Genomic DNA, 23,235 nt, shown 5'->3' with positions numbered 1-23,235 from the left:
AAACTCATAAAATCATTATTACAGTGTGATAAATATTCCATATACTAAAAAGAATCTTCTTTACATATATTAAAGAATAAGCAATCAAATCTTTATATCCATACTGGCATTTTTATTTGCTTCAATATACATGTATACATTTAATAATTCTACAAATCCAGAAGGGGGGGGGGGTCCGACCCCCAAGCCCAAGAACTGCGCATGCTCTTCTTTTTTCCCTAAGCGGGGGACACAACTTCTCTGAATTAGCTTGCTTTTTGTTTTTTCAGATTGTACAATTCAGGACATTTCAAGAAATTTTCAAAATTTGACTTTTGTGGGGGCAAAAAAAATGCAAATACCGCATATAGGTCTTTGATACATATACTGTATTTATAGGTATGTGCATTTGCTTCACATCTAGGAAACTAAGACTAAACAATTTGTTTTCCTTTGTAGTTTTCCTATGCTGACTGACGTTTTTCACACTAATTATTAGGCCATTATTTAACATTACAATTTCTATGGATTTTTCTTTTTACCCATCATGACAAGGAGTGATAAGTGACAAGGCGGGTGTGATTGGTTGGCAGAGGATGTTCAATCTTCCATAGCACCTGATCACACCTCTGATGTTTTAGAGGTCCGTGTTTGCTCTGCTCCTAATTTGTATTGTTTGAATGGACTTTTGAGCTTGAATACTGTTCGTTATCTCCATGTATTTCATATAAAGCATTCCCTCCTCTCTTCCTAATCGATAACCACTTTTATATTCAAGTCTTTTATACTCACTTTTATGTACGTATATCGTTAACTTAAAAAGAAAAGAGACCCGAAAAAAATGTTCTCTTCTCAAAATCTAGTGTCGATAATTTGAACAGAATTGAATCTAAATGACTACAAATGTTTGCATATTCATTTTACTTTCAATCTGCTACTCTTGAAATGTTCTTTTTTGAATTTCCCCATATATAATTCCCATGTTAAATTCTGGAACCCTATTAAAGCTTCAGCTCAATTCCAGCTAGGGGCCATGATTTTAATATGTATGAATCAACACTATCAAGATGTACCTGTACATTAATTAAGATGTGTACTTGTTGCGCTTCTGTTTTTGAGAAGAGGATGAAAAAGGAACACGTATACCTACATTTCCAATGTGGATATTGGATCCCTTGTTATGGCCTTAAATTGCCAAAACACCAGGCCATGGTTAGAATAAATTAGAATGTGCACTATCTAGGGATGCTTGCATAATAATCATTTTTATCCCAACCGTATTGTACTTGACAAGATTTTTGAGGGTTTTTGTTTCTGAATATTCCAATGTAAAACATTTTTTTTTTCTCCATTACCATTGGAGCCATCGTTTGACCAAACTTAAATAAATATATACTATCTGACGATGCTTACACATTTTAAATATGACTAAACATGCATGGTTCTGCTATTCCTGAGAAGTTTGGAGATTTTTCCTTATTTATCTACAAGTATTACTCTGTTCCCCTATTGTGTCCCAAACCTACCCCCAAGGGCCATGATCTGACCAAACTTGTGTAACCAAAGTTGAATCCAGTACAACCCACAATACATGGCCTGCTGTTCTTGAGAATGATAATTCGAAAGATCTTTTCTTGTATATTTCCATGTATAACTTTTATCACCAACTGGGCATCTACTGTACCCACCGGGGCCATGCTTTGAACAAATTTGAGTACCTTAATTTGGATATTTGCATATACGTAACTGTGAATTATCATGGCCTGCAGTACATAAGATGTTAAAAGATTGTTTCCTTTACATTCCTCCCCAGTTGTGTACCAGCCCTTAATTCCCCCCAAAGCCATGATTTGAACATATTTGTATCTGCACTAGCTCGGGATGCTTGTGTATGAATACGACTAACCATGATCGTGCTGTTATTAAGGATCTTTTTTTGCTATACATTACCATGTAAAACTTTGATCCCCTATTATTGTCCCAACCTACACCCCTTACCCCCCAAAGGCCATGACTTGAACAAAATTAAATCTGCACTACCTGGGGATATTTGCATGTAACCATGACGTAATAATCATCGTCTTGTTGTTTCTGAGATGAATTATTGTAAAAATAGTTTCCTTTGTATTCTGACATAAAAATTTTGATCCCCTTTCGTGGCCCCACCGTACCCCAAAAAAGGGGGGGGGTTAGTTTGGACAAATTTGAATCTGTACTAGAGGATGATTGCATACTAGTATAAATATGACTTATCATGTTCCTGCTGTTCTTAAGATTTTTAAAGATTGTTTCCCTTATACATGTATTTTCATTTAAGGTAGTCCGATCCCTAGGTCTGAAAATCAGCAGTTTAGTCTTGAAAATACTTATGAAAATGTCTCTGAATTCACAAATTAATGTATATTTACCCATGTTATTTGTTCAAAGTTCATCATTATATTTAATCATATTATAGAGGAAAATTATCAAATCTCAAATATATATTCAGGAAACGTGAAATAAGGGGGCATAGACAGATTTGAAGATATTTTCTCAAATTTTCTGTATTATATCATGACTTATATGCTGCTATAGCATTTCACACGGAAATATGATTTTAAAAAAAACTTATTTTTATATCTGGAAATTATTGAAACTACGAATTTCGGGACGCGTTTGATTGACACATCCTTACACTTTCACAAAGTAAACTTTATACTTAATACTTGAGAAAAGTAGAAATTTTGTTGTGCATTAATGAAAAAATTAAAGATATAATCAAGAAAATTCAGAGTAGGGATGTGAGAAAGCAAAACCAATTCACCAGTATTTTCAGTCCATGCACAGTGATGTGTGCAGAGTTATCTGTTTCATATTTGGATATTTTATTAGAAAAAGACGTTAATGGTAATCCAACAACAAAGCATTATGATAAACGTGATGACTTTAACTTTTCAATCGTCAACTTCCCTTACTTATGCAGTAATATACCCTTATCACCAACATACGGGGTTTATATCTCTCAGTTGATTCGATACGCCAGAGCATGCTCTACGTATGAACAATTTCTAAAACGAGGTAAGTTATTGACAAACAAGTAGATGAAACAAAAATATCAACAGTCTCGTTTAAAGTCATCATTTCGTAAGTTCTATGATCGAAAATGGCCTTGTCAGCAAATACAATCTATCATCAAGTCAAATGCTGACTGACTTTTTTCATACTATATATTGTTAGGCCATTATTTGCACACTGAATTGTCGACGATCATGACAAGGAGCACACGGCGGGTGTGACCGGTCGGCAGGAGATGTTTACTACTCCATGTCACCTGATCCCACCTCTGATGTCTTAGAGGTCCGTGTTGGCTCTGCTCCTATTTTGTAATGTTTAATGGACTTTTGAGCTCGAATACTGTTCGTTATCTCCATATATTTCATTACACAAATTGAACACACCCGGTGGAACGTGAACTGTTTTGTAAACAGGGCACAAGCTCTGTTATTGTTAATGTTTACGTTTCATCAGGCGTGTTCAATTTATTGCATCTTTACCTTTTTCATCACAGTAGGCTAACACGTATGGTTTTAGTCACACCACTCAGGCCCCTGGGAGACATGACTATGAAATTAATAACTTTTGTACCCCTTTACCCGTACATGATTTATACCAATTTGAACAAAACTGGTTAAGCCTTTCCCAGAACCAATGAGAGAGCATTGTTACCTGAAAGATTTGGGTGACCTAAATACTTCTGGTCAAGAGGTGACTCAGGTTTGTGGCCAATGGGCCTCTTATAATGCTTGTTAAAACTTAATATGAACATTAATATTAACTTAATATTAACTTTACATAATTTTCTTTAAGTCCAAAATATTTTTCATGCTAGTGCTTACAGCATTCTTACATTTTTAGTAGAAAGATCCTGGCAGAGCTAGGTATTGAACCTGGTACCCAGTAAATCTTTGTCATTGGAGATGTACTTGGATGTTATGCCTTTGGTCATTAAACTTATGATGATATAAAATTGGAACAATGATCAATAAAATATTTCTTTATTCATCCATAATAGCATCAGCTATTGATTTTTTAAATAATACAAAATTTCAGATCTTATGTACAATACATGATTCTGCAAAATCCCTGCAGTTTATAAAAATTAAGGCATTCTTATTAACACTCTTCCATTTTCAAGCAAACTGTATCACAGATTTAGATATGGTAATCCTAAATTGTGGTCAGAGAACAACACAATTTATACCATACAAACATCTCTTTCATCCATACACATACAATGTATATTAAATCAGAATTTCTTTCAATACAAAACAATGCATAATATAACCTGCCTTCAATAAAACGAGACAAATTTCATTCATACTCACACATCTTTAATCAGAATTTCCTTCAGTACAAAACAATGCAAAATAACCTACATGTACCTTCCATAAAACTCAACAAACATATGCACTCATTGATAAAAACGCACTTGAGGGGATAATCAATATTGCAAGACAGTTTTCCTTAATTTAATGCCCATTTGAATGTACTCTAAGCTATCGTCTATATTTATCATAGCGTTCCCTTCCTGGACTAGAGTGGCCGTTTCTCCTGCGTTTTGTGGAATGTCTTTCTGGGGAATAATAATGGTCCTTGTCTTTGTAGTACTTTTTCCTGCTGGAGGACTTGTACCGGTCCGGAGATCTACTTGGAGACAGGCTCACACTTCTGGAACGTGAATGTTTCTTCCTTTTATGGGAATGTTTGTGATCTTTTGATGACACATAACGGTCATATGAGCTGATATATTTGTCCTTTTTATGCTTCTTTGATGGAGGAGATCGAGATCTGCTGTGTCTTCTGCTTCTCCTGGGGCTTTTGCTGTTACTCCTACTTGATGAGGACCTATGGTATCAGAAAAGTTTTGTAACATGCAAACATTCAGTATAATGATCTCTTGATCTGTTTTCGATGTATTTCAAAATATGATGTTTATTCATTAGTTGCTTACCTGCCCCTGCTTCTTGACCTTGATTTTTTAACATTGTTCCTTCTGTAAATAGACCAAGTTTTATTTTCTTTATCAATTATTTTGAATTCAGGCAATGTTGTTATGCTTAATAATCTGAATTTAAAATCTAATTTTCATTTCATTTACAGTGGACCCTCAGATATCCGGACGCTTCAGTTTCTGGACGATTTTTCATGGGAACGGAATTTTTTAACGTTATTTTGTCTCGTTTAACCGGAATTCCGCGTTCCGTATCCGAACGGTCTTTTTTTCACCACAAAATGAATTTTTACGTTATATTTTGGTTCATTTATCCGGAGGGTAATTTTTAATTGGTCTGTCAACTCTACTCAAATTTCTAGATCTGGGTGTTAATTGTTGTAAAAACACTGGCCTGGCCGTTTGTTTTAAAAAATGATCACCTGTGACCTGTTATCAATGGCTTGCGGCAAGGTTAATTATAGGCTGATGGGTACGCACGAGACTCTCGCTTCTCTAAGTAAACATGTATTTGATACGTATTAATTAAGGGAAATGCTCTTTATTTATGTCCATGATTTTTTTGTAGTCGGCAAATATATTTCTTTTACTGTTAGAATACAGTCGAAAATTGGTTTTATGTATTGCTATTTATAGACATGACATCCAGGGTACTCTTTATGCACAGTATTTTGTGTGCAACACGGATTTTTATATTATTAAATCACTTTCATTATTAAAAGTCATTAATACGATCTTTCTTGGGATGATTATGAATATCAAATAAAAATAGAGATATCAAAAGATTTTTTCTCTACCAGCTCTACAGACTCTTAGCTGGGAGGAGTTGATTTATAAGACACGGGGAAGTAGAAATAATTAATGTTTTCATATAAATAACGTTTCATCCAATGACAATTTACTTTTTTATTTTATTTAAACAAGTATTGAATAACTATTACTAACGTATATTAAAGTATTTAAACAATAAAACTTAATGATATAAAGCAGCATTCTTAGCTTTTCTATTGCCAATGGTATGAAACGCCATATAACTAAAATCAAGGCAATTCAGGTATCCGGACGCTTCACATATCCGGACAAATTGACTGGGAACCAAAGCGTCCAGATAAATGAGGCTCCACTGTACTTTGAATTTAACGCAATATTGCCATGCTAACAAAATTTAAATAAAATCATGCTAAATTTCTTTTGCTGTGAGTTTACCCACAGCTTGATCAATCTTCAACAAAACTGACCCATTTTCTGAGTGTTTATCCTCCTCTTTGATGCGCTTCAGAGCATGCAGTAGAGCAGGATTGGGGCTCACATTTTTTGGAGAACCTACAAACATAAATGAAAACTGTTACACTACTGAATGTTTAATTTCATTTCTATGACATGTAACTTGATAAAGAAATAATATGAATGGTAATACAATTTACTAACTGGGTCTTGAGGAATCTCTAGGTGTACCATAATCTGACGAGAGGCCTTTAGCTTTATTTTTTGCTTCTAACTGTGCTTTCTTCAACTCATTCACTTTTGCTTCCAGTTTTTCATGATTTGGCTAAAATAAACTTGCCTTTATTACATGCAATCAGTGATATGAACATTGTGATTAATTCATATTGATCATGGAAATTCTGAACAAGGTATTTTACACTAAATACATTAATGAAAACATCCCCCTTTTTTTTAAAACTTAATACTGAATACATTAATGAAAACTCTGTTTTCTCTTTATACATTTTTTTTAAAAGTGCGACATTTTTCTTTCTTTCTTATAGATCAGTACCAAATTAACAATCTCCGCAAAGTAAAGTATATCAAAATTCTTACTTCATTTAACTTGAAAAATTTTATTGAGAGCTTTAAATGGAAAAAATGATAGTTCATGTCCATGCTACTTACTCTAGGTCTGGCATAAAGCTTCAAGATAGTGAGACAGATTTCCTGAATGTTTTGTTCATCAACATTAAATATGGCAAACCATGATGGACTATTTGGCAGTGGGATCTGCAAGAAGAAACAAATCAATTCAGGAACGAAGTTATGATCAGTTTTAAATGCTATTATATTCCCTTTTTTCCAAACTTGGTCCAAACAAAGTAGATATGCATCAAAATTTCAGATTTTTAAGTACTTAATAATCCTGCAGTCATGTTTATAAATATGTATGTTACTTACTTGTAGTTGTCTTGCAGCTAAATATATACAAGCACAGGCTATCGTCTCTGGCTGGAATCTAACAAATACATCTGTTCTGAAACTGTCATTCATGTAGTTCCTGAAAAAAGAAAACAAGAACTATAGTATTTAACTCACTTAACAAATTCTGCAGTTAGTGTACATAATTTTTCATATTTTGTTTTTGGTGGGCATGTGTGTTGATGTTTGAGTCCTACATGGTTTGTTTGATACCTTCAAGTTCAATCAACATTTCCTTTTGCCAGCATATCAATCCCTAGTTTGTGTATCAGAGAAAACCATAAAAATACCAACCATTTTCCTTCTGCTGCTGACAAGAATGCACCACAAGTTGTTCAGTTCCTGTGTAATTAATAATTTGTTAAAAAATAAAGAAAAAATAAAAATTATCAAGACAGATATTGACCATCTGCTTGCTTGCCAACATTCCAGTTTCTTCCAGAACAGTCTGATTCTTCACAGGAAAGTCCTTCAATAGAGGTCCAGTTTGTTGAGGGAACAATTAACTGCTGCAAAAGTTGCTTGTCAAGTACACACTTGTTGACAAAAGTTGACTCCTAAAAATGTTCACTCTTCTAATTTGTTATCCATACACAGAATGTGAAAGTTTTATCAAACATGAATCACTTTATAAATATGTTTTTTTTTTCTTTTCCTCTGTGAACAGAATTAAGCTTTTCTCTCATTTCAGCAAGACAATAACATTTATAGCAAGACATGAAATGTTCACCAGTAAACTCTTCCATATTTTATCAATAACACAACTGAATTCTTCCATGCTTAGATGGAATACTTCAGTTACTTTATGGATGCTGGTTCCAGTCTGGTGACTTGGTTCTGTTCTGTCCACGTGTTACCTGTGTGCCAGGTCATGTAGAAGAGGAGGACTTGAGAACATTGTAGAGAATTCTGGCAGCTAGGCAGACGTTGCAATGACAGACATCTCTACCCACCTAATTCTGGGGTAGGTAAAAAGGAAAAGTTCAGCATTAATATGGTTTTCTCATATAACACAAAGAAATGTGACTGAAGGTATTGAATGAACATATCATATTCCATGTTTAGTTTCATGAAGTGCCCTGGCTATAATAAATCTGTCACTTTATTTCATAGCAATTTTTACAAAAGAAGAATGAACAAATACAGGATTGAAGTGTTTAAAATCATCATACTACACTTTAATACAAAAGAGAGAATGTCAAGAGGCTGGCATTTTTACAATTTTTGATACAAGTACACACAACTTACATTATATTCCAAGTTAGTAGATCAGCAATCAGTTTATTTGTTACATATATACTATTTCACTGTTGTAATCCATCCGCTGAACTTACATATTTATTTCTTTTATAGTAGATATAAAACATAATTTCAGGTTTGTTTTCCCCCCTCTTAACATACACGTGTATTATTTTCAAAACAATGAATGTGCAATGTTTTTTCCCCAACAAAACTGTGAGAACCTTACAAATGATTCAAAATACATGTGTAACTTTGTGTAACATATAAAATTAAACAGCATTTTTAACATAATCATTCTCTACAGAAACAAAAAATGGATATATTTCATGTTCATAATGCAAGAATATTGTACATAAAAGAATACCTACCATGCACACTGCACAAGTCTCTGATTTTTCTCAGCTTCTAGAACTTGCAAGTACATCACAATGACCTGAAAAACATCGGATCATGACAACAAATGTTTCAAATTAATTAATACCATGGTCTGACAGCAAAAACCATGATAACCTTTCCATGCCACGGCAACTTTTGCTGCAACTTAAAAAGCATTAATTTGACTTTTCTTGCAACTTTCTGCATTTTAATTTATTTTAAACCTGTAAAATATTAATATAATTAGCGTTTTAAAGTCAAATTTACTTTTAGAATTCAAATACTGATATACCTTGTGAGGGTGTTGTACATGTACACAAAATCCCAGTTCTTTAAGTATACGCCGCTCAGCTTTTATGACTTGATTTTTGGTTGTTATGTAGTTCTGGTCTAATATCAATGGATGGATAGTCCTAAAATGAAAAAAAGCAAAACATGGCATACAATGATAAACTGAGTCCTGTGCTTGCCACACAATTCCTCCATCTTCATCTTCTTTCTGCTTTATTTTCCCACATGGTGAACAGTGCCTTTGAAATTCTACTTTCTCACACACGTTACATCATTTTGTACATATAATACAGTCACAACAAAATGCAGTTGTTTTATTTCCATTTTAAAAGTATACCTGTGGTAAGAGGCCCTTTAATTAATATTCATACTCTAAACAACATATGCAAGAAGAAAAACAAAAGCATCTGCTCAGTGCTCAAGATGAAATTGTAAGTCCTCAGCATATGCTTAATACAGTTTAATAAAATTTACATAATCAGCAAAATTAATCATAAATGAATAGTCTCTGCTACAAGTTGAAGAAATTCAATGTTGTTTCCTCAGTTTTAGCTATGCTGAGGCCACTGGTAGTAAACTGATAAACCCAAACACATATACAAACCATGCTCACTGACAAAACAGTGATAACTTTGATGGCCACAACATGTAGGAAAACCATGTTTGGGGTCAAAGGTCACCAATATCCCGAAATGATTCAATGCCTTGGAAGCTCACTCCAGACACTGTTCAATGCAGCAAAGAGAAAGACAATATTAATGGAGGAATTGTGAGAAAACAAGGACAAAACCCTGCAATCATCAATATATTAAATTTTTACAGAACTTATTGACATTAATTTATCACTAGTACCTAAAACAGACACATATTTCACATTAAAATGCATAAGCTTTCAACAAGCTGCAAGAAATGCATGTCTACCTTTGGTCATTTCATAGAAATGAAAAGAAAATGAAACTTACTTCTGGCTTCTCACTTGTTTGATGTGATGGAAAACATTGATTACATCTCTTAATCTTCTAGGACATTCTTCAATTTTTGAGGCTAAATTTATACAACCCATTGCAACAACCTAAAAAAATTTAATAAAAGAAAGTTATTTCCACGCTACAATGAAATGAACAAAACCTAAGTGAAATCATGACTATGAGGCCAAACAACTTATTAGAAGTTGCCACCTTTTCTTACAAAAAAAGATTTCCAGCTATAACTTACATTTACTACACTACTGGAAGTATGCAATAAATGTACTCAATAACTTGATCAAATCAACATCAGAAACCATTAAATGTTATAGATATTGTCAAAAAAAAAAAAAAAAAAATGCATTTCTCTGGTGAAAAATTGTTGAAAATGAATTAACGATCATAAAAATGTTTACAATAGATATCAACGGCATTAAGTAAGCACCACACAATAACTTCAAGATTGTTCCATAAAATTGCGGCAACCGGAAGTTAGGTGGATTTGGTAGGGACACCAAGGCACTGGATGACTACTAAGCGATATGGTTGTCAATCAGGGTATATCATTTGATTTTTAAGTGGGAGACTGCTCCCATCATGGACTACCATCGGTAATCACCAACTTCATATCTTGGCAAAAATGGTGCGCAGTGCACGTTGGGACATTGGTTTTCAGACAAGAAGGTCCTTTAAGTGTCTTGACATGACATCAAGACAATTGTCAATCCAACTGTTTTGGAAAAGATGGGGTATTTTATATAATAGTACCAATCAGGAAAATGATCAATTCACAAATAATAATAATAAGTGGTGCGTTAGCAGTTTTGTCTAGTGTATGTATTCTTCCTTCATATTTCATTCCATGATAAAACTCTGCTACTTTTTATTGGATTGAATAATGCCATGCAATGTCACTGTCTAGGATAAGTGTCACCAAAATTGAAAAATGAAATGTTCCACAAATACATGTATATATCTAAGTTTTTCTTTGTTTATTCATTTTGAAGACTGTCTCAATGGTTATACTGTCTGACATATTTAATTTGTATCAAAATTTTTATTTCATTGTAGCATTACCTCAAAATTGTGCTTCACTAAAGACTTTGAGTAATAGAAACGCTGGTAGAGAATCTGCCCTGTAGCCATAGCAACCTATATAAAATGAAAAAAATTATATTCTTAATATTCTCATGGTAGGATCACTCCTCAGGCAAGCCTTTCAAAAAACAAAATCTACTAATACCCATTACTTTTACCCAGCTGAAATCATGACTGTACCACCCAAAATATTTGTTGGAGAAAAATTCGGTAACATTTTTATATTAAAATCATTTCCACATGGTACCTCCTATTTTTGTAAAAGTACCACCTGTTTCTAATCTTTTTGAATAATATCATTCATGAAATAGGTAAATAACAGGTCCAGTACAATCTCTTGATTTAGCTATATAGCTTGATTTTGCTATTCAGAATAGCTTGATATAGCTATTTATCACACTTTTTTCTTAAATGTGTTATTTTTTCAGCATGTACAAAAAGTCGCACCTTAGTGCAGTGATAATTTTCAACCTTGAACTCTTCTGAAAATAATACAATTAAAAATCACTTTTTAAATTGCTTCTCCTTGAGAGACTTTGTACTCTAAGTTCTTAAAGTTTTGGGGCAATTGGTTTGTAAACATACAGTTACTTCTTCAGTGAAATTATAAAGAAGGCCAATTATGGTCAACAAGATAATTGATTGGTAAGTAATTCAGTACAATGAGAGGCAATCATACTTATCCACGCCTCAACGCAAACAAGGTAGTGTACAGTTACTCAAACAATGGAAATTCATCTTTTGCTAAAAGTATTCAAAAGCTGCAATGTTATAACTATCTTTGATTTTGGTTGTTGGTTTGATAGCCCATAGTAAATATATGAATAATCAAATACTTGTGACTTTTTGTCTATTTCTTACAAAAAACATTTTTGTGAAAAACTGCATATAAATAGCTAAATCAATCTATTTTGAATAGCTTAGTAAAGCTATAGTAAAGCTATATAGCTATTTCAAGCTATATAGCTAAATCAAGAGATTGTACTTAACCTGAACAATAGTATAAATAGTATACATTAATTTCTTTGAGAAACTGTTTCAGCTTCTCTTCTTTGCATTTAGTAGTCTTTCACTAAACATTGGCTAATTACACGGGTGCGTCGATTTACCCAAATGGACCCAAATGGAACCCAAATGGAACCAAATGGACCCAAATGGAACCCAAATGGACCCAAATGGAAACTTAAATGGACCCAAATGGAAATCAAATGGACCCAAATGGAATATTAAATATATATTATTGTATTTTCAAGTTGTTACTTATTTAATGAACATAATAAACTTGCAAATGGAGAATATTAATTATTCATTTCTAATATTGTATTTTAAAATACGAATTAATTTTTTTTCTATTTGTAACTTTTGCATATCATTGAATACAAATTGAAGTATTTCAAATTAAAGTCTATTTAGTGGCCGTAGGAACCCGGGGGGGAGCACGGGGGAGGCGCCGCACCCCCCCCCCACCCCCAGTAATTTCACCGATGTATAGAATACTATAGAAAATTAATTCGTATTTTAAAATATAATATTAGAAATGAATAATTAATATTCTCCATTTGTAAGTTCGTTATTTTCATCATTTTAAATAAGTAATAACTTGATAATACGATAATATATATTTAATATTCCATTTGCTTTCCATTGGGTCGATTTGATTTCCATTTGGGTCCATTTGCATTTCCATTTGGGTTCCATTTGGGTCCATTTGTGTCCATTTGGGTCTATTTGGGTTCCATTTGGGTCCATTTGGGTAAATCGACGTGCCGTAATTACACTGCTCTCTACGCCATTACGTATTCAACAGGTTGGGCACACCCCACCAAATGGTCATTTATCCCCCGTTTGGTGGACAATCTCCCATATCGGAGACGAATTTTACTGACCATTTGGGAGAGAAAAATGGTTGTGTTCAATTCCATAGAATGGCGTGGAATGGCGCATAATTTTAAACCACGTGGAATAAAATATAAATATTTATCGGTGTTTTGAGTGAAAAAAATCGGAAATTCAACGTGTAATTTTTTGCGCAGAGTCGTTCAAAAATTTGAAAAAAAAATGTCACGTATGTAAACAAGTGCAACGTTTCTCCGTTTTTACTTAAAAAGAAACTTTCCTCCTTCTTCTACGATGCTGCACCTGTCAATCATGTTCTTTACTTTCTATTTCGATTATCCGGGCAACCAATCAAATAATGCAAACCAATAAAAACGATGATCTTTTTTTAACCTGGTCAAAAGTCGGATTTTACTACGGAGGTACATTAGTGTCAATTTTCAATGAGAAAATCAAAAGAAAAATAAGTTTTCGCCTTTATTTCATTTTATTTTGTATTCAATAGCTTTATTCTCTATAAAAATAGTAAATGAAGTTAGTTTATGATATAATTATTGTTTTAAAACGATGTACTTCGAACGAATACAAGAATAATTGCAAAAGTCACTTTGTAAATCTTTTATTGAAAATTATTTATCAAGTTATTAAATTCATCAGTAATATACATATTATACCACAAAAAGGTCGTATGGAATATGCAACTTCATCCTAAAAGAAAAATAACAACAGATATTACGTTCAAGTATAGAAAAATATAACTTTTTAGCAGTAAGTGCCCACCATACCAGTAAAGTAATGAGGAGCTCGTGTTTAACGGGATTTTATGGAAATAAATATTGACGAAGATCCAAAAAGTGATTGAAACTAAACTTATCAAGAGTTCAACCACTGGATAAAATAGAATTTTTATCCTACTAGACACAATCAAATTTTTTTTGATCGAGTGATCAAGAAGTTCGGCTGTTACGGACAACTATGGGTATCGTTTTTAGGAAGTTACGGAGAAATTGCACATGGGAAATCGACCGAACTATGTTAATTGTGCGACGAATATGTTCACTAAAATTCCCCAATGCCTAAGTAAATGCGCTTTTGCTTTATTTTAATAAAATTTGGAATAGAATAAAGAAGTCCACCATTTGGTCAGTAAAATTCGTCTCCGATATGGGAGATTGTCCACCAAACGGGGGATAAATGACCATTTGGTGGGGTGTGCCCAACCTGTTCAAATCGTAACTTACTACGTTACAAGGTCCATGCCTTACACTACCATTGAACTCCATAAATATAAATCTAATATCACATGACACCTTTTCTTTTCGTATAAACCTAGAAGATGTCATGTAAACATCATGTATACTAGGAAAATATTGAAAAAATCCTGCATATGGTGTACATACTTGAGGTAGTTTTAAAAGAATCCCTGCGGACTGAATGAGTTCACAACCAAGGATTCTTAAGTCTGTTTCTGTATCCAGATCAAGTCCATCCTGCATGGAAGGGGTTGGAGAAAGTTTATCATCTGGAATAAGTACATTTTCTAATGTCAAAATCACTTTGCTGAAGTCGCGAATTGCAAGTGGATTCGCTTTCACCTCCGCCATTTCTTTTGGAACAATGGAACTACTTTCTGAACTTCATGCGCGGTGTGTCATGTGAAAAAAAATATATGTGAAAGTAAAAAAAATCAAAATATCATTCATATAACCATAATCTTCCTTTTGGCTTTGAGATTTCAAGATATATCAATATAATACATAGAAAATGAATATTTCTCGAATTTAGTTCGTGATCTATTTCTAGGTAAGTTTCATGACGTATTTCACATTAAATAGATGGCGTTTTGATCGATCTATGTACGCAGGAAAATTCTGATGATAGTGATACACTACTCAAAAACTCATAAGTCATCAAGAAGATGTCTAAATTAATGACAGTTACTTTATTTACATTAGTTCAAGTTACCGTTTACTGCAGACCAAAAAACCTTAATGTTGTTGAACAATCCATTTCACCTGAACAAATCAATGCTGAAAAATTACTCCCTCCTGACCACGTCGATGCTCTTAAGTTTGAGAAGGATGGCCACATTAATAAAGATTATCGCAAAGAAATATTCCTCGGCAACCACGAAGAAATTGATGACGACCCAATAGAAATAGCAGAGGCAAAACTAGTGGATATTTTTCACAAGTAAATTATATATATATATATATATATATATATATATATATATATATATATATATATATATATATATATATATATATATATATATATATAATTGTGAAAAATATATATTGTCAATATATATATATATATACAGGTCCAGCATCTCTTGATTTAGCTATATAGCTTGAAAAAGCTGTATAGGTTTATTAAGCTATTCAAAATAGCTTTATAAAGCTATTTTTGTGCAGTTTTTCAGAAAAAATGTTTTTTGTAAGTAAAATACAAAAAGTCGCAAGTATTTGACCTACCGAAATTAAAGATAGTTCTAACATTGCAGCATTTGAATACTTTTAAGCAAAAGATGAATTTCCATTGTTTGAGTAACTGTACACCACCTTTTGTGCTTTGAGGCGTGGATAAGTGTGATTGCTTCTCATTGTACTGAATTATTACCAATCAATTATCTTGTTGACCATAATTGGCCTCTTTTATAATTTCAATGAAAAAGTAACTGTATCAATTGCTTTATATAGCCCCAAAACTCTTAGAACCTTGAGTTCAAAGTCTCTTAAGGAGATGCAATTTGATGAGTGATTTTTACATGCATTATTTTCAGAAGAGTTAAAGGTTGAATATTATCACTGCACCAAGGTGTGCTGAGAAAATAACACATTTAAAAAAAAGTGTGATAAAATAGCTAAATCAAGCTATTCTGTATAGCTTAATAAAGCTATATAGCTAAATCAAGTGATTGTGCTGGACCTGATATATATATATATATATATATATATATATATATATATATATATATATATATATATATATATATATATATATAATATTCAAAACTATATCAAAATGTTTCATATTGATACATATTTTAGAAAACAGCTGTTATGTATAAGACAGCTATACAAACTTTGTCAAATGGACAAAGCTAACCATGTTTACCAGGCAAACCATCCTCGCAAGCCAGGGGTCCTGAGTCAACATTTTGCCATTGGACCCCTGGCATATTTCATTCAATATTTGTGGGCTGACTGTAGCGACATCTTTCGGAAAAATTACAAATCTTGATTGTTTTTCTTATCTCTCAACCAATCACATTAAGCCATTCTATAATAAACAACTTGTAACACATGCATTTGAGGTGTCAACTGAATCCTTATCTAACTATTTATGAAAGCTTTAATTTGATTGGTGCTTCTCAATGAGAGAAGCAAGCCCACGAATATTGAATGAAATATGCCAGGGGTCCAACGGCAACGTGTTGACTCAGGACCCCTGGCTTGCGAGGATGCAGGCAAACATGCACAATTACAATGAGTACTTATCCCTTTACCAAAACTTGAAACATTTATGGCCCTTTGGTCCAGGTCCTGGGGTAAGGTTGAGTTGGTTACGTATTAAAAATACATTACATCTTTGAAAAAATTTGTGTTAACAATTAAGTGCTAACGCTTCGCCTTCTACCAAGATTTGGAAATTCATGTCCCCTTAGTTCAATGTTCAGGCCATAAAGCATACGTATGGGGTTTAGTTGTTCATATATTGAAAATATATTATACTTTTGAAAATCTTTTTAGACATTTAGCAGGCACAGTGTTTCATGTCAAATGATCTTGATGGTGACTAAACTTGCATGGATGATGCAACTAGGGATGCACACTACCATACTTGCTGCAGATGCTGGATTTGACCTACATTTTGTGAATGATTGACCAGGTTAAAGTTTTTTGAGCAAGTGCATTTCCAAGTAACTAAAAGGCCTACGGTCAGTATGGTGACTAAACTTGCATGAATGATACATAGAGGGATGCACATGACTACCAGACATGCTTATGATGCTTTGGGTGCTGCATCTGATCTACATCTTGTGGATGAGTAACCAGGTTAAAGCTTTTGGGACATATCCATAACTATAAGCAGTATAGTGACTAAACTTGCATGAATGATGCTTCAAGGGATGCATGCTACAAGGTTAATTATGCTCCCAGTTTGCTGGACATGACGTACAGTACAATTTCTGGATGATTGCATGAACAGCTTAAACATTTTGGAGCAGGTCCATTCCTAACTACAAGATTTTTAGGAGGTAAATTTTGGTCAAAACTCTGTCAGATCTGATTTATAAGCTAGTCCTAGAAACATCAGAAGACAAGGTTTAGATAATAACACCAATGATTATCATCAACAAATATTGGGACATACAGGAAAGGGAAATCTAAGGTTACCATATGCGTTATGCACAAATCTATACAGATTTTAATGAATTTGTTTTTGTTTAAATTGTTAAAAAAGATTAAATATCAATATCATGCCCAAAAACTTACTCTGAAACTCAGGTAAATACTGTAGAATATTAATCTTAAATTGGAACAGATTCTGGCCAAACTCTGTACCAATTAAGACAGTCCATGGCAAATGCCACTTAAATTATATGTCTGAAAATATAATACCAACTTATAGGTAAACTGATTTATAGGTAAATCATAAGTAATTTAAGTCATACTGTGAATGGATTTTTAATGTACTAAATGGAATTTTCATGGATGATGCATCCACGGATGCTAACACAGATGAGCTTTGTGACACACAGGTTTCTTATTTGTTGGTTCTAGGATAGATATGGATGCTGACGGTTATTTAAGTGAAAATGAGCTAGAGTTATGGATTCTTGACAAAATTAATGCCCACATGGATGAAGCCGTGGAGGAAAATGATGCTGTTTTTAAACATTTGGACCCAGATGGAGATGGTTTGTGAATAAAATTTGTAATGAGATTAAAATATTAGTACAAGTATTCAAAATAAATTAAGAATGTGCTATTAGAACTTAGAGAAGTCACAAATTATTTGGAACTTTGTTTGCTTAACTTTCTGGATTCATTTCAGGATTTGTAGAATGGAAGGAATATTACAAACATTTTTTACTGGCAAAGGGACATGGGCTTAAAGAAACTGAAAAATACCTGGAAGACTATGATACTGATATACTAAAAGAGGACGGTAAGAAAATAATGATGACTTACAAATAGCCATAATGAGGTATGCTTCATTAAATATTTTGATATTTTTATGAGTTAAAAATGATTGAAATCATATTTTATTTTTTTTTTCAGAACGGGATCAGCTTGTACGATACAAATTTAAATGGACAGATGCAGACATTGATCCCATTGATAATAAACTGGACAAAAAAGAATTTTTTAGCTTCCGTCACCCGGAACAAAGCCCTCAGTTGGTGGAAAACATGATCATGTCAATAATTAATTCATTAGGTAAGGTTAAGAGGGTAACATTCAAAGTAGACTTTTTTTCTGTTCTGGACAGACTAATTTTAATGACTGGACAAAAATATCACATTGTGTAAATGTGCTGCACTTCATTATCATTTTAAATCATTTAAAATCCACATTCAGTATGTTGTGGCTATAGCACAATGGAATATGTTACAAGTCCATGACAGTGAGAAATCAATAGATTTTAGTTCGATCCTTTCATAGAACATTTTTTTTTCTAAACAAACAATCAAGTTGTTTAATTGTCAGTTTAATTATATTTACTGATTTATTAAATTTTTTTTAAAAAGCTAAATTTTGATTGTGTTGCAAAGAAAATTGACAATTAATTAAGCAAGAAAAACAAACATTAACTGCCAAAACTTGGGAGGGGGTAGGATATTTCTCTAAATATTTGGCAATTAACATTTTGCAACGTACTGCTACAAAAAAGGGAAAAGTGGATGATTGGGCCAGAGTGCAATCCATGTGAATGATAAAGAATCTATGGCAAAAGACAATTCTTAAAATGGGGGATCCCCCATCCCTTGAAGCACCTTTTAGTAATTTGTTTCTGTCTAATTTTAGATTTAATTTAAACATTTTTCTTTTTTCAATTGAGCGAATCTCAATGTTACCATCACTTGTGATGCAGAGACAACAAGTCCGACATTATTTCTATAAGGGCTATTACTCTAATTTCAGAAAGAAAACATTATAAAAAGATGTTTTCTTAATAATGATTATAATATCAAAATATAAAAGCAAGCATCGGCCATATTGCAGAATAGTAATTCTCACCTGCTGAAATAATAGCAGTCATGTTTCACATTTAAACTTGGCCAATGAATATGCAACATTTCAATGGGAGGGGAAATAAATAAATGTATATAAAATATCTTTTTTTCTTTATGATGCAGATGAAGACAAAGATGGCAATTTAACACTGAAGGAGTTTATGACAAACTCTGATGAAATGATGCAGGATGCGGGGTCTGAGAAAGAGAGGGAGGAGGAGAGAGAGGTCCGAAAGAGGGAATTTGTATCAGCCATCGATAAAAATAGTGATGGAATAGCCACAAAACAGGAATTAATAGTAGGCTATCATGATTTAATGACTGTTACAAGTTAGTTATTTATATTATAGAGTATCCTGCCACGTACACATGTACTTGGTAGAATAATGCAAAAATATTACCTTTGATTGTGTTTCCCATTAAAATATTTCCAAACACAAACTGATACGATACAGTAAGAGGGAAGGACAAGTGATCATGATATCACTAATAAAACTAGAGGTACTGTTAGCACTGAGCTCACAAAATGTCACCCCTTGTTCCCATATTAGTATAACGTCAAAGTGCATTTCTTGGCATTATGTAAATGAGATTCTGTAAAAGTTCCATTGATATTCATTCAGGGGTTGCATTAACATCAGGAGGAGTTGCGTTAACAAAATTGGCACCCCCTTTATTATAGAATATAATGGCAAAGTTCATGTTTTGCTAGGGAAACTTCAAATATCTGTCTGATCAAAACATAAAATAATTAAGAGTTCACAATGGCACTATGTCATAAATATTCTGTGAAAGTATCATTAAATTTTTTTTCAGTGGTATAGAAGGAGTTGCAGGAGGGGTATAAAAATGAAATAAAAATAAAAATTATTGGTGCCTATTTACAGGATTATGATTAAGGACGACAGACCTAATTTGAAAAGCCGATGACCCATTTATTTTCTGGCATAATTTGCTGGTAAATTGTCTTGTTAACATTGTCCTTTAATATGAATAAAAATTCTATTGCAGATTTTTTTTTTCCAATGATCACTCTTATACCCTACACTGGCAATTTCCCATTACTTCCTATAGTAATTACTGGTATCGATTTCCATCGCCAACTTTTGAAACGCTCCCTATTAAAAATGTACATCGATGACCATATGATTTTTTTTATTGATTTTAACTCACCAAAAGTCACTTTACCTCATATTAAAATTTGAATAAAAAATCTATTAATGAATTAGGTCTGTCGTTAATAAAGAAGTTATGTGTTCCTGGTGTTATGGTGACTGTTTACAGGATTATCATTGTAATTGAGAAATAGTAATGTGTTTTGATGTCTATTTACAGGATATGATATATTTATGTAATAATGCGTTTTGGTGCATGCTTCCAGGATAATGATAGGTACAGAAGTATTATTTTTTTTATGCCTATTTACAGGATTATATGAATCCCAGAAATCCCCAACAATCCAAACAAGAAGCCAACAACCTAGTCTCCTTAATGGATGATAACAAAGATGGAAAACTTTCCCTAAAAGAAATCAAGAACCATAAAGATGTTTTTATCAGTAGTAAAATTGTTAATGTGAAAAAGGTGCTACATGACGAATTCTAGTCTATACTAGATAAATTTTTGTTTTACCTCTGAAGAGATAAAGATCTGGACTGTGATACACGTTAAGAACACCTGTTTGTTGTGTTGAGCATATCGTTAATATGTCAGTTACTTTTTTGAACAAATGATTTTGTACAATAGATTAGTTATACATGTATGAGCATAATATAAGTTTCTGTGGGCTAGGAATGTCCTAGATGATCATGACAAGTACTGGTGTGTTATAGTGACAATGTATTTTTGACAAGCTTTAATAAGTACACATTAACTTTTTCCAAAGGGTGTCTTTTCCCAGTGTTTCTCTGTTTGGAACATTTTGTTGAAACCCATGAACAGATTGTGATTGATTGATACAATGTGATGTGCAGTGATGGAAAGAATAAATCTTTTTGGGCAAAAATCTATTCAAGTATGTGGATTCAGGTTTTTATTCTATGATTATGTTAATGTTTACCTTTGGGCTAACTTTAAATACAAGTTTTGTCAGAAAGTGAGGTTTGTAGGGTTGTGAACATTCTGATCATTAGTAGAAACATTTTTTTATCATAAACATTTGAAAGCAGTAAAAAAAAGTTTGAAAATAAAAATATTACATGTGCACATTTTTTATATGCACATTTTTTATATGCTATGTTTATGCTTTATTGTACAAAGGGCTGAAAGTGAGATTAGCTTATAATTTTTGGTAAGGATTAATGCTTACATACATGTATAATCCACAATCAATAGCTAGAAGAATAGGAAAAAGTGTGCATATGTTTAATTACTGTAATATTATTATTATCATGTATTAGCATTTATTGCTTGAATTTAAGAATGAATGTATTATAACAGCTATTATTTTTCATTATTTATTTTGTACATTCCAACATAATTATTAGTCTCCTACCTGTGAAATTGGAATGGACTATAGGTTTTCTCTCAGTCCGTTCCCGTCTTTCAGTCAGTCTGTTTCACTTGGTTTTTAGCTTTTCCGTGTTGCTTGCATATAATTATCTTATCTTTTGATGAGGTATGGATCAAGTTTTTTGTTGTCATTCTGCTTTGATAATATTAGACAGAATTATGGCCCATTCATGTAGGGGACTTAGTATTGCTTATAAATGCTATACCCAAAGAATGCTTTTTGTACTTGCATCTATAGGTTCATAAAACAAAGAGGTGGAGGTAGATGTATTGATACTGGCTATATCAATTACTGTTGGGATATATTCACCTTTTTCTATTTTGATGTACCCTAACTTAAAAATTTTGTAACCTGCAGTCTTTAGATTTATTTAAAGGTGGAGAACTGATTAGGGAAGACGCCCTAGATTTGGGGTCACTTGGTCAAAGATCAACTTATGATAAGTCTGATGCAGTAATATCCATAGTTTTTAACCATATTTACCAGTACATTTTTATTATGTATTAAGCAGTAGACTGAAAAAAAATATATTTAAGTCATTTGAACAAGAGTCATGATTATTGATATAGGAATTATACATGTAGGTGGTATGCAATAGCTGAGGTAATTTTAAGCTAACAACATCATTTTCATTATGCTAGTAAAGAGTGCAAGATATGAGGTCTCTTTCTTAAAGGTCAAGGTCCATATTGATATCATGTACAGTTTGAGTGTCAGTTTCATAGTTATGACATTGTTTTTTTTTTTTTTTTCGATATAGCTGTACCGTGTAAAATGGTAGGTGATGCCTTCTTGTAGTTTTGTACCGACTCATTTTTAGAGAGAAATATGTGTAATGGAGGATTTGAAATGTACCTGAAATCAATACCATACATATTCCAAATGTATAGAGAAACTTGGTACATAGCATTATATCAATTTTCCTTTCACCTCTGTATATGAATATTACTAATTATACTTCCATTTATTGAATTTAATTCATTTGAATTGTTTGGAAATTTCTAAATTACAATATCAGTGATAGTACATATGTGAGTTTAGTAGACATATTGATATCCCTTCACAGTCATAGAAATCCACTATACCCATATTTAACTGTTCATATTCTTTGTGAGACTGTTTGTTGATTAAGTTTATCATTATTCCTTTCCAAAAATCCATTAATTTATTATCTTGATTAGACTGTAATTTATTAAATTATTCTACTTTATCTCTTTCTTTTTTTTGCGTTGTTTATTTATGTGGTTCACTCAATCCTAGTCAAGGTCAAAATGTAATGATAACTGATGTCCTTCAATTTTTTGTGACTTGGTAATGCAATATTTTTTCAACCATAAAACTTTTTTTCCATTGAATAGACAGGGTATGGTTAAAGAAAGATAAATATGTATGTTTTGTCCCTCTATAAAAGGTCAAAGGGTAAATATTGATATAATGTTCTATATGCAATAAATCTAGCCTGGCTAAACTAGCAATTTCATATGTTACATAGTTTGTGGATTGGGTA

At 32.6% G+C, this 23,235-nt stretch overlaps 2 protein-coding genes across 2 annotated transcripts; one reads left to right on the top strand and one right to left on the bottom strand.

Annotated features, from left to right (window-relative positions):
• Positions 1-3,997: 3,997 nt before the first annotated feature.
• LOC133172176 (cyclin-L1-like) lies at positions 3,998-14,570 on the bottom strand. Its single transcript, XM_061307015.1, has 11 exons — positions 14,367-14,570; positions 11,110-11,184; positions 10,030-10,139; positions 9,069-9,189; positions 8,770-8,834; positions 7,139-7,238; positions 6,863-6,967; positions 6,398-6,518; positions 6,208-6,292; positions 4,970-5,011; positions 3,998-4,863 (listed from the first exon to the last, which is right to left on the bottom strand). Exons 1-11 carry the CDS (start codon positions 14,568-14,570, stop codon positions 4,515-4,517), a joined length of 1,377 nt encoding a protein of 458 aa, XP_061162999.1. The 3' UTR covers positions 3,998-4,514.
• Positions 14,571-14,802: 232 nt separating this feature from the next.
• LOC133205855 (45 kDa calcium-binding protein-like) lies at positions 14,803-22,938 on the top strand. Its single transcript, XM_061341740.1, has 6 exons — positions 14,803-15,159; positions 17,760-17,896; positions 18,034-18,147; positions 18,261-18,419; positions 19,340-19,515; positions 20,645-22,938. Exons 1-6 carry the CDS (start codon positions 14,885-14,887, stop codon positions 20,819-20,821), a joined length of 1,038 nt encoding a protein of 345 aa, XP_061197724.1. The 5' UTR covers positions 14,803-14,884; the 3' UTR covers positions 20,822-22,938.
• The last annotated feature ends 297 nt before the right edge of the window (positions 22,939-23,235 follow it).

Source organism: Saccostrea echinata, unplaced genomic scaffold (genome assembly GCF_033153115.1).
Source record: "Saccostrea echinata isolate AGI-Se365-2 ecotype Australia unplaced genomic scaffold, CSIRO_AGI_Sech_v1 ptg000054l, whole genome shotgun sequence".
Classification (NCBI taxonomy): Eukaryota; Metazoa; Mollusca; class Bivalvia; order Ostreida; family Ostreidae; genus Saccostrea; species Saccostrea echinata.
This window is presented reverse-complemented; position numbering and strand designations above follow the sequence as displayed.

Excerpts from the sequence above, each read along its gene's own strand:
- LOC133205855 (XM_061341740.1), top strand. The coding sequence starts at position 14,885 with ATGTCTAAATTAATGACAGTTACTTTATTTACATTAGTTCAAGTTACC. Across the intron at positions 18,148-18,260 it reads TGATATACTAAAAGAGGACG|AACGGGATCAGCTTGTACGA; the intron begins GTAAGAAAATAA and ends TTTTTTTTTCAG. Across the intron at positions 19,516-20,644 it reads CCACAAAACAGGAATTAATA|GATTATATGAATCCCAGAAA; the intron begins GTAGGCTATCAT and ends GCCTATTTACAG.
- LOC133172176 (XM_061307015.1), bottom strand. The coding sequence starts at position 14,570 with ATGGCGGAGGTGAAAGCGAATCCACTTGCAATTCGCGACTTCAGCAAA. Across the intron at positions 9,190-10,029 it reads AAACAAGTGAGAAGCCAGAA|GACTATCCATCCATTGATAT; the intron begins GTAAGTTTCATT and ends TTTTCATTTTAG. Across the intron at positions 4,864-4,969 it reads AGGTCAAGAAGCAGGGGCAG|GTCCTCATCAAGTAGGAGTA; the intron begins GTAAGCAACTAA and ends CTGATACCATAG.